The sequence below is a fragment of the Cnephaeus nilssonii genome, assembly GCF_951640355.1.
Source record: "Cnephaeus nilssonii genome assembly, chromosome: 21".
Taxonomy (NCBI): domain Eukaryota; kingdom Metazoa; phylum Chordata; class Mammalia; order Chiroptera; family Vespertilionidae; genus Cnephaeus; species Cnephaeus nilssonii.
Window position 1 is genome coordinate 15,101,230 of NC_137092.1, and position 12,311 is coordinate 15,113,540.

At 52.2% G+C, this 12,311-nt stretch overlaps 1 protein-coding gene across 3 annotated transcripts in view; it reads right to left on the reverse strand.

The window, feature by feature from the left end:
* Positions 1-1,176: 1,176 nt before the first annotated feature.
* Positions 1,177-12,311, reverse strand: part of KCNN3 (potassium calcium-activated channel subfamily N member 3) — a 142,277-nt gene continuing 131,142 nt past the window's right edge. For all 3 annotated transcript variants that reach the window (XM_079761597.1, XM_079761599.1, XM_079761598.1), the window contains exons 7-8: positions 11,306-11,375; positions 1,177-7,492 (exon numbers count right to left, since the gene is read on the reverse strand). In XM_079761597.1, the coding sequence (XP_079617723.1) occupies positions 7,196-7,492; positions 11,306-11,375 (367 nt within the window). In that variant the 3' untranslated portion in view covers positions 1,177-7,195. The remainder of the gene's footprint in view (positions 7,493-11,305; positions 11,376-12,311) is intronic.

Here is a 12,311-nt window from a genome sequence, read left to right on the forward strand (position 1 = left end):
TCACAAGTTCCCGGATGAGGCTACTACTGCTGGCCTGTGGACCACACTTTGAGGAGCAATGGTTAGCATACAGCCATATACCTGAATTCTCGTCGGGAGTGTGGGGGGGTCTGCTTTCCCCAAATCAGGAATTGGTGTTGGTTTCCTTGGTCTAGATGGAATAATAACTTTGAGGGGGAAAGATCAGAATATATTCACTTACTATGCATGCAAAAGTCTTGGTCTGAGGAGCGCTAGAAGGGAAAGCAAAAAAAAGAAAGAAAAAAAAAAGACATTTCAGTTCTATTTAGTAGCAGAAAAATAGAAAGAGACAAGTCAATTACCCCCAGTACATTCATCAGTCAATTATGAAATAGAATAAACTAATCCCCATTACCCAGTGAGCGAGTAACCGGCTAAAAACAGGTGCCCTGGAGTTCTGATGGCTTTGATGGAGCTCAGCCTAACGTGTGACCGAGAAGCAGCGCAGATGCTGAGTGAAGGTGGTCCAATCAGAACAAAACGTGTGTTCAGTTAGGTCTCAGCTGCACTCTCAGGTGGAAGCTGGGCAGTTAGAGATGTGCCCGTCAGATGACACGAAGAACTGACATCAGGGAGGCCCAAGCCTTAGCTACACTTAAGCTCAAATACGGGGAGCTCTGAGAGGACCCCAGGAGAAAGCCTGCTGCCTGGCACTATCCGTATATCCGTGTGGGTTTGCGGAACTTGGGGAAGGAAGAGATAAGCACCCCCAGGTAAGTCTGCCCTGGCGCTACTTGGTTTGCAAGGTTATCCCAAAGGGGTGCTAACAAGTAGGGGTCCTCCGTGGGGGGAGGCCCATGGCTTCGGGAAACCTTCGTTCTGTCGCCCACACGCCGTATTTCCACCGAGTCCCCCCGTCATTCAAAGGAGGGACGTGAGAAATTCTCTGTGAGTCTCAACTGCCCTGTCAGAGGAGGAGGGCAATGGACTTCGTAGTTGCTGAAGTCGAGACTTCCCCCCAGTTTTTCCCATAAAGGAAAACGTCTGGATGGAACTCTTTCCTCCCAGCTGGAGTCCCGTGAGTCTCAGAAAGGAAGCCTGGCTCCTGGCTGATCTTGCTGAGCAGGTCCTACCCCCTCCCTCGTTCCCCGAGGAGCTGCGCTCCACATTGTGGATAAACAGTGGGGACCTCGCTCCCTCCAAAGGTGCCCCCAAGTCAGGAAAGCACATCAGCACATTGGGCTCCGAGGGAGCCCCATGGAGGCGGGACTCCCATCCAGCTTTCACTCGGACATAGAGAAACCCATAGTGCCTAGGATTGTGAGTCTCTTGTGTCACAGGAGAACACGACTCTTCCCGATGCCCGATTCTGACACAGCCAAAGCAAACACTGAGTGTGAGGCATAGCCTCCACGTCATGGGGCCTTTGCATTGACAGAGAAAGAGCCTGCCCTCGTATGAAACCGGCTTTGCACAGCTACGAAAGGAGTAATGGCTTTTAAAAAATCTCTTCTGGAATGGCTTGGTAGAATTTCGGGTAGGATTATTCTGTCTAAGCCTGCAATAATGTTCTCTGGTTTCTAACAGTCAGGTCTCGGAGAATTACACTATGGCAGCTCTGTAGGCGGAGGGCCTTGCTCTGGGGTTCGGGCCGTCACGCGCAGTGATGTGTACTCAGAAACAGTCATGGGGAGCGCAGGCTGACACTGGGCCTGCCAAAGACTAGGTTGATACAAAAGGTTAATGGAAAGTTACAATATATTTTGTAATATAGCAATATATTTCATATTTAAAATAAACGGATATGCTTTCTCCTATCATTAAAAAATAGCAAGCAGTACAGAGAGGCAAGATGCAAATTCATATCGAAGCTCATCTGATTCTGAATATAAACACTTCAGTTTCTGAGTTTGCCATGAAAATGTTTCCTCCCCGAACACCCTGTCATTCTCTTCTGGTCAGTGCAGAAGGAGAGTCTGGGACCAAAACGGAGTTGCTGTGCCGTCAAACGCGGTGTCCGATGAAGGTGACGATATCGGTCTTGGTTGAGATTCAAACACTGAAATAATGGGACACGGTTAGAGAATGTCACTTACTCCCTGTCCTTCTGTGAATCCGGATGTGGGCTGTTCCAATCAGATTCATATTTGATTTGTCATTGATTTTTTTTTTTTTTGGCTATAAATCCAGCATCTCTTTGGGATCCTCACTTCAGGTTGATATTAAATTTTGTGCTTTTCCTCCATCCGCTTGGTTGGTCCCAAACGTCTCTTTTGTTTGTTTCAACACACGGGCCGGGTCCGAGATGACAGCTTCCAGAATGCGAGTCTCAGGTGTGTCCATCCGTGTCTCAGGGCACGTGGCACCTAGATTGGAGGTCATACGTTGAAGATTGGACAATGGTTTTTGTTCAGAGGGAACTCCAGTTCGTGTTTGGGCGCTTCCAGTAATGGTGTAAGAAAAGAAAGATCACAGTTATTTCCCCCTAGTCTCTATGAGAATATACCATCGCACTGAATACTTTTTAATACGCTTCGGTCTATGCCAGTAAATATCTACATCTTACGTGTCTGACAGGAGTTGAGTGTTAATTTCTACTCGCGCAACCTGGCACAAGCCTTCGGGACGAAGAGCGCTCACCTGTGTTCTATGCCAGAGGCCGACAGTGACTATTGCTATCCTGGAATACTCCTTTCTTAGGGGGACCAAGAGCCGCGTCCCCATGATTCCTTTGGTGGCAGCAGAGAAGGAAGGGGGACTGTCCAGAGCGTCCTCAAGCTGTCTGACTGCAGGGGGAGGGAAGGGGCTGTGTCGTGCCTACCAGGGGACCACCAGGTAGCTGTCTAAGGTACTGAAACCGGACGCCCCGGAGACCACTCACGGTCCTTCATCTGCTTCCCAGCAACTTCCAGGGAAGTAGACAGACTGGGTGGAACTGGGGACGTAGTTTAGGATTTTAAAAGCAGTAACTTACAAAGAGTAGTAACCTACTGGTAGTGCAAGGCTTTCATCGTGTCCCAGTGGTGGTGCTGTGATGGTGGTGCAACACTGACTCTTAATTGGGGCGCCCTGCTTGTCGGGGTGCACTCTGAAGAGCAGAGAGGTCCTGGAGCTGTGTGCTCCCTGGACTCTGTTTCTCCCTGCCTCGTGGATAGATAATAATTACTTTTTGGTAACTACTGGTTGCCTTCAGATGTAACATCAAAGTGTGGACCAGAGAGATTTGGTCTGGCTTGCTGTTGATGGCCATAGTGATTCCATTTTTTAAAAAAAATCGATTGAATACCTGGTACTTAATAACATTAACTAGTATCTTCATTTTAAGTACAGATAAACTGAGGTATGATATGGTTATATTAATTGGCCAAAGATGGGGATCCAGTGTTGGAATTTTATTCTGATTCGGAATCTCTAGTTTTCTTCTTTTCCAGGATCACTCATTTACAAGGAAATGACTGAAATCTAAGGGGAGGGGGGATCCTCAAATATATGAAAGTCTTCATTTTTCCATGCGGTTCCTTCTTATCCTTAAATAATCAATAGCTTGCAGTTGCTTGGCACTTTGGGATTTACTTGCACATACATTTCCTCCACCTCCTAAGTTATGCGATAGTTGTGACACCACTGGTCCTTGCTGAGGTCACTAGTGAGTGGTGACTCAGGGCCGTACGCCTCTTGCTCACTTGGATTATATTAAGCATTTCTGGAGGTATGAACTCATGAAGTTACATATTATGAGGATTGCAAGAGCAGTTCATAGATACCTTATGACAATTTATTCATGATGATTCATGTGGCCTCTGAGCCAAAGGTGATTTTTATTTGGACTTCAATCTAAGGAGGAGCGAGCCCCTCGTCTGGTATGATTTACCAACTGATGCTATATCCTGAAGTTCCACTGAGATTCGTGGTCTTAGAGTATCACAGTACATCCCTGACTTTACAGTACATGAGGCTATAATATGGCTTAAGCGATGGGGAGGGGGATGGCCCTGTGTTTGTTTGTTTGTTTTCAAGTGTCTAGATATTTTAGGGAACATTAGGGTACTTTGACCTGCCACTAAGTTATTACGAAGGTTATCGTAGGGACTCTGCACTGGGTCAGCCTTCCGGGAGTGGGCAGAACTCAACCAGTCCAGCATTGGAGGTTATCGGAATGCAGTTTTTACGTAGAGCCAATTCTTAAGCAGATATTAAACCTCCTCCACCATCAAACTTGAAAATAAGGAACAAGAGGGCGTGGCATGGGAGTCCGCCTGCCCTCTTTCCCCCCTCTGACGGTGATGCTGAAGCACAGTGGGATCAGTCAAAGGGTTGGCTGTAAGAGGAACCCCTGGGTAACCTACCCTGGGTCATCCACACCTAAGTCATCGAGGGTTGATTGTACTTGCAGGAGAATGGGTAACTTCCCACATAAAGCTGAATTATAGCAAGGAAGCAGCCTTCCGTTTACCACTGCAGGATCAACATGCAGATTTGATCACTTTTTTTTTTTGGGGGGGGGGAGAGGATATTAAGTATTCTTTTACCAACAATAAAATCCATACATAGCGATTGCACTACCAATAGGTCCAGGCATGCTCCAAATGCCCATGTGTTTCTAGAATGCCAGTGGCTACTGCTACTGGAAATAACTCCAACCACACCCTTTACTAGGGTTGCTAGCTTGGTCTTCAGCACTTCACTAAGTGTACAACATTCATGATGGATTCTAGAAGGTTCTTCCACAGACTGGGATGGGTCAATGATAGTCTGTGCATACTTTTGGGCGGGGGGAATGGCAGTGGAATCTTGCACATCATTTATTTGAAATGAAGAATAAATTGCTATTTGTGTGCACGTGCGTGCGCACACACCCACACACACATCACAGCATTGAGCAGAGTGGAAAGGGCGAATAGGAGTGAAGAGTTGAGGGCTGTAGGTTCAATGATCAGAGTTGGCACCCTCAGCTTGACCTGTCAGTGGTCTTCACTTCGTGAAATGGAACTGATGCTTTAGAGAGACTGCATGGGCATTTCATCTGTTTACACGTTGGGTTATCTGTTCAGCAGAACCATCACTGAAGGCAGGAGCACCATTCTTGGGACACAAAAACGGAGAGAGATCTTTCAGAGAGTCAAGAGTTAAAACACAAAAAGCCAACAGCAAGGGCGGCATCTGTGCTGTGCAAAACAACCAATGAAAATGTTCAAATGGATTACCAGAATAAACACGAGACCATTAAAGGAACAGCAACACCAATTAAAATAGGTAAAAAAAAAAAAAAAGTTTAGCAAGAGTGGCCTTAGTTTGCCCTGGCCGGGTGGCTCAATGAATTGGAGTGTCATCCCGTACATCAAAAAGGTTGTGGGCTCAATCCCTGGTCCGGGCTCATATGGGAGGCAATTGATCAATGCCTCTCTCTCACATTGATGTTCTTCTCTCTCTCTCTCTCTCTCTCTCTCTCTCTCTCTCACTTCCGTTCTCTCTAAAAATCAATAAAAACATATCCTCAGGTGAGGATTAAAAAAAAAAACATAGAGTGGCCTTAGTTCTAGAGTCATCTACCTTTTACTGGTTCCCTTGTCCTTAGGAGACCAGGCCAGCACAAAGTGAAGGCCAGCAGGGCCACCATACTCCAGGACACCCTTTTGCTTTACCCTAAACAGATGAAATACTCCATGCAGCACCACATAGCTCCCCACAAGCAGAAGTCAAAGACCTCAGAATGAGAACGTGGTGAGTGACACGACGGCTTCCACATGACAAATGTGATGTGTGGTTAGGTCACGGAGCACTGGGAAGACTTTGCTTCCCGCAGGCCCCCTCCTCACAATGCCTGTCCCTACCCTGGATGGTAATGTTTCTGAAGTCTCTTGGAGCTGGCGAGATATTAGACTAGTTTTTGCACCAAGGTTAACATGGCACAGCCGGAACAGGCTCCTGACAAATCCATGTCATCCCACCTGACCCACAAGGTTCCCTAAGGGCTCCCTTTATTCTCATAATTTCATGTGGAGGTGATTTCGGGTCAGGTAGAAGGGACCCCATGGGGCGCTGGACCCCTCTGTACTTCTAACATCTGGACCTGGAGAACCGTTGCAGGATAAACCTCACTGAGCGAATCCCCAGACAATACGTCTGTTTACTCAGGTGTCACTGGGTGGCACCTGCCTGTGCCTGTGTAGACCCCAGCCCCCAGCCCCCACATGCACACCCCTGGTCACGTGCTCCATAGGAACAGGACTCATTTGCATCTAAGAAGGAAACTCTGCAAAGCTTGGCATCACCTCAAACCCAGCAACCTGGTGCACTTCCAGGATGAAGCAACCTGTGTCGTGTCTGAAGGGACCTGCCTCTTCTGTGAAGCTCAGCACGTGGCCAACGCCAGCAAGCTCCCTGAACGGAATGCATCCACACTGGGACCCAGACCAACTCCACACACATGTAGAGAGTGCCTACTGTGTGCAGGGGAAGGTACCAGGCCTCCTTTTCATTTGGGTCAAGTTCAAACAAGAAAATACCTGGGTTGAATGGTGTGTGTGTGTGTGTGTGTGTGTGTGTGTGTGTGTGTGTGCGTGTGTGTGCACGCTCTTGCAAACACACAGGTTTATATGGGTATTGATACTGGATGGAAAATCTGGCTTTTTCTTTTCCTGGGTGTTTTTTTTTTTTTTCTTTTTCTTTTTCCATCTCAATTGGGCTTTATGGTTGTATAAGCTATGGGCGGGAAGAATGACTGTTTTGGCAAGTCGTGGGCAGCTCTCTCTTCCTTTTGCCATCCAGCGGCTTCCTCAGACAAAAGGAAAAGAGAGGGGTGTGCTCGAGGACCCCAGTGGTGAGGAGCCCACTCCCCAAGCCTCGCACGCCCCCTCCCCCAGCGGGACCCTCTTCTGGGCGGTCCACGGTTGGCCGTCGCAGCGCATGGGACTCCCACTCCCGCTGTGAACACCTGAGATTGAGCGTGGATTTCTGTTCTCCACCAGCTCTGCGGCAAGGGCCCTGCCAGAGGTGTCGCTTCCTGTCATCTCAGCTTCCTGCTTCCAAGTAGAGGCACCTAAACAGAGATTAGATTTCTGGTTTCAAGGCATATCGAACCAAGCACGCCGAATGAGCATGAGTTAGTTAAGTAGCTCGGACTCTCTTCTTGACATTCCCTGGTCTCCGTGCTCCTGGACGGCCAAGGGACCGGGAGAGAGTTGATTTGCATCTTAAGACCTATGGGTAATGCTTCTGGAGTGGGGAGGTTTATTTAGCAACTGCTTGAACTCGTGTACGGGGTCGGGAAGGAGGTGGAGCTGACCCCGATCGGGCTGTCGGAGAGTGGGGTGTGGGTGGTGCCCACGGCCACGCTGACGCCCCGGGCCTCCATGATGGCCGAGAGCAGCTGCTGCTGCTGCTGGCGCAGCGTGTCCGCGATGAGCACAGGCAGGGAGTTGAAGCTGGCGGCGAGGTGCTCCAGCTTGGACTCCAGGCTCCCGATCTGCTTCTCCAGGTCCTCGCTCCGATCGTTGAGCTCTGTGATTAGGTCATACATGACGTTCTGCATCTGGGGGAGAGGCAGAGGGACGAGAGACAGGAGACGACAGGTCATCACAGAGCAATCTGCAGTGGCAAACGTGGAGAACTCCTCCAGATTCCAACAGGAGTAACTTCCACCCCGGCCACGCCCGACGTGGCCAAGGCAGCGGCAGCTTCCTTTCCCGGAGACACGGAGACTCGAGGGGAATGCTGGGTTCCCCTCCCCCCATTACAAAAGGAATGCATATCCAAATAATTAAAGGGTAACATGCAAATTGACCCTAATGGTGGAACGGCCAGAATGACCGCTCGACCAGTCACTATGGGACACACTGACCCCCTCTTGGTCTCTTTCCCCAGCCGGCAGGCTCCCATCGCCCAATGGTGAATGGGGAACTGGGGGTGAGTGGCGGGGGATGTGGGTGGTGCCAGGCCAAGGCCCCTGTCCCACCAGTTGCCCCCACACACAGAGGGCGACCTGCGGCGAGGGCGGGGCCGGAGAGCAGGTGGGAACGGCCGACTTCTTGGTTCTTCCCCCTGGCCGGCAGGCTCCGATCGTCTGATGGTGAACGGGGAACCGGGGGTGGGTGGTGGCAGGGGGCGGGGCCGGCTGCTGGCAGCCGGGGAAGATGGCCCTGATCACAGGCCAGGCCTAGGGACCGTATCTGTGCATGAATTTCGTGCACTGGGCCTCTAGTTCATTATAAAAAGACTAGAGGCCCGATGCACGAAATTCGTGCAAGAGTAGGCCTTCCTTCCCTGAGCTGCTGGCACCGGCTTCCCTCTTGCACCCGGAACCCAGGCTTCCCTCGCAGCCCCAGCTTCGTCATATTACGCTTTTATTATTATAGATATTAGAGAATATGTATAAGGGGAAAGAAGCAGCGCTTCTTTCTTAAATGGAGAGTTCTCATGTTATTACACCCAACCTTTTAGTTCATATGGTGCTAGCCCCTGGTGATGAGAGCGATGCCACTGGTGGGGAGCGGACAGTGCAAGACTTGGGAGCAAGGTTCCTGGGTGTCTCCACACTCCCAGGTGCTCCTGAGGGGGCAAGGGTCGAGGGCCAGCTTGCCGGTCGCTCTGTGTCCCTCCCGCCAGGAACCACAGCTCTCGGGGCTCCTGGTCATCAGCCAGTGACACCCTGATCCTATTTCATCAGAAATTTCAAATTACTCTGAAAGACGCAGAAACACTGGTGCCCTCAGGGGCCCAGGGAGGAGGAAATAAGGTGAGAGAGAGAGAAAAGGAGGAGAGGAAGGTGGCAAATATGAGAAACCAGAGAGAAGATGGGGGAAAGGGAGACTGAAAGCATAACACCTTCCCAGCCGGCGACATGCCCACAGGAACCGACTGGCGCCCAGAGGGAGCCATGGGGGGCGGGGGGGGGGGAGGAAGGTAGGGCTGCCCTCGTGAGCAGGACCCTGTCCTGGATGCCCTCGGAGGAGAGGGCGGCAAAGCACCTCCTCAGGTGCCCGCCTTCCCGGAAGGTGCAAAACCACAGACACGTGTGACCGCAGGGCCCCCCGAGGAGCTGGGCTGCGTCCGGCCCTGGGTCTCCGCCCCGGCGCTGCCCGGCGCCTACTGCCTGACCTTGGGAGAGTCGGTCGCTTTGTTCCCCTGCATTCAACACCACGGCCACCGGACGCGCTCCTCAGCTGGAGGGCACCACCGGGCAGGGCTGGCGCTGGGCAGCTGGGAGGGAGGAGAAGCACAGAAAGGAAAGGGGGAGAACACAGCACCGTCCTCTCCCCTGTGCAGTGCCTGGTGACTGGAGGCCACGGAGGGTGGACAAATGGGAAACGTGCTGAGCTGCTGCCAGGACCTGGGGCGGGGGGGGGGGGGGAGTCCCCCGGGGAAAAGACACAGCTTGGATTCTCCTCTCCAGGTCCCACAGGGCGCCTGCCCTGCAGCCGTCCCCCTCGACCCTCTCCTCCACACCCCTTCCTTCCAGGTAACTCAACTTCCAGATTATTCACGGTTACTTCCCCACCCCATGCACAGGAGCCTCTTTCCAATTCACCGAGGTCTTGCTTCACCCCGTCTGTTCTGCGCTGGCCCCACCTCTGTAAGAGGCTGCTAAGGGAAAGCAGGCTTTGAAAGCCCCATTTGCCTGATGGTCCCGGGAGAACTCCTTCCAGGTGAGAGGGGAGGCAGGAAGCATCGCTGCTTCTAGAAGAAATATCCTGGGGCCCTGATGTTGGGCCATCCCTGCATCTCACCGGGTGGGCCCCATGCCCTGTTAAGCCCTACAAGACCCTCTTCCTGGCCACAGTGGATTGGTCCCAGGGTGGACACACGGCCCAAACCAGCCAGCCGTCTCATCTCCGGGAGAGTTTAGCATGAAGATCCACAGGCGGCCGACTGCCTTTGCCTGTGGCTAGAACCGGAAGACTGACTCTCTGGTCAGGGGCCGGCCACGGTCCGCTGGGGAGACAGGGGGCAGAGAAAGCGGTCAGGGGCGAGGGGCGGGCGAGAAAAAGAGAGAGAACGGAAGCGGGCACGTGGACAGGAGAGAGCAGAAAGGGCAGGAGGGCTTTCCGGGGCGGGCTCCAGTTGGCTCCTTCCTCCAGTCTGACCACGAGCCTGCCTTGAGGTTGTGCCTGGAACGAGCCTTCCTTGCGTCTTTATAACAAATGCCTCCATTTGAAAACCGAGTCCTAGTGGGGTTCTGGTACGGGACACACCCAAGGCCCCAGGGAGCGCCCTCCATCCCTCCACATGCCCCCTCCTCCAGGCTCTCGGGAGCCCTGCACACCACCTCTGCACCCTCCAGAGGCACACAGGCCTGCGGCTTCTCCCTGCACAAGCCACGCATTCCCTGGTCGGAGCCCCCCACTCCCCTGGGGCTTGGGATCCGGCTGGATCCCTTCATTGAACAAGGCGCCTGCACGTGGCGCGACAGCCTGCCGTTTCTCTGATTGCACCCTCTTTTCCAAGGGTGTTTAATTTGCCGGAGGGAGTTTCTCTTGCCTACCCGGGGAACATGTGCCATTATGGTAATTGACATCTGCTGGAATATCCTGCTAGTCTGGCCCTGGGCTGTACACTTAATGTATAATTTCTGTCAGGAGTCAGTGAGAGGGCCTGCAAGGGGCGGGGGGGCGGGGGGAATGAGAGGGGGGGCGTGAGGGGGGGGGACGGAGGTGGGGAGGCCCTCTGTTCAGTGGCCCTGTACTCATTCGCACCAGTGATTTGCAAGAGGAGCGAGTTTCTTTACAGAATTTACAGCAGTTCAGGGCCAGAAACGCATCTAGCCCTGGGGTTCTCAAGGGCGGATCTCGTTTGTAGCATCTTAACATTCATCATAGGCTATTTGCCTCTTGAGAAGTAAAGAAATGCACCCCACCCCCAACTTGGGGCGAGCAAAGCTGGGCTAGAAGGACTGAAGGATGCAAGAACAGGCCTGCCCAACGATAGATACCAGCACACCGGAAGGATTTTCCCAGGGGACCTCGGCAGCATCGTGGCCATCACCACCCGTCGGTTCTCATCGGTGTGCTGGGCCCTGTGCAAACTCGAGCTCATCTTAGGAGCGCTCAGGGCACAGCTGATAAAGCAACGCGCTGCAGAGATGGAGAGGTCGGCTAATTGATTCCAAGCCAAGACAAACCCGAGAGATGGAACTTAAGAGACAAATGCCAGGTTTTAAAAGGCATCCAGACGCGCGACTAGACTGCAGATGTGAAGGGCTTGAACCTGGACTGTTTCTCACCGGGGGAGGCGCTGCCCTTTGCCTCCCTTGCCCTGCACTCTGCAGTGCGGATGGCGGCCGCGCCGGAGAAGTCTAAACGCCAGCGTCTGAGGACGCTTTAGGACGGCGTCAGGTTTTGCCACTCACCTTCGAAAGGTCCACCAGGGTGTTGGCTTGGTCGCTTAGCTTCCTCTGCTCCATCTTGACGCTCCGCAGTCTGCGGAAAAGAGGTGGAACGGCCGCGGTCTTTAAGTGCACGTGAAGGTGTAGCCCCACACGCAGGTCCCCCTTCCCCATCAGCTCATCTGGTTTTGGAACCCAGCACGGGAACCTCGCACACGGGTGACAACTGGCCAGAATCGAGGGCTTGTCAGGTCCCCAGAAAGCAGATTCTTGTCTCCATGCATGCTTGCCTTTCGTCACGTTGGCTTCTCACTACGCCCAGGTCATTTTCTGGCATCTATGCCTTTGTCTACCCAGCGGTGGAGAACCGTTTTTTTTCTGCCAAGGGCCATTTGGATATTTAGAACATCGTTCTTGGGCCATACAAAATGATCCACTTAAAAATTAGCTTGCTCTGTTTGGTTAAACATTTCATCAACTCACCCCTCGTGCCTTGGCAGGGCCAGACCAAATGATTTCGCTGGCCTTATGCGGCCCGAGGGCCGGACGTTCCCCACCCCTGGTGTAGGCTATGCCTTCCACCTTGAACGCCCTACGCTTGGCCTTTCAGGGTTTCCCCAGAGCTTCTAGGTCAGAATAACTGTTTTCATCCTCTATTTTATCACGATGCTTTAAAAACACATGCCTCTTGCCGAAACCGGTTTGGCTCAGTGGATAGAGCGTTGGCCTGCGGACTCAGGGGTCCCAGATTCGATTCCGGTCAAGGGCATGTGCCTTGGTTGCGGGCACATCCCCAGTAGGGGGTGTGCAGGAGGCAGCTGATCGATGTTTCTCTTTCATCGATGTTTCTAGCTCTCTATCCCTCTCCCTTCCTCTCTGTAAAATATCAATAAAAATATATTTAAAAAAAATAAAAATAAAAACACATGTCTCTTATAGGAAGCACTGACCACAATTTGTTCTGCTTTGAGTTGCAATGTGTGTGTGTGTGTGTGTGTGTGTGTGTGTGTGTGTGAACTGTGAGAACCCT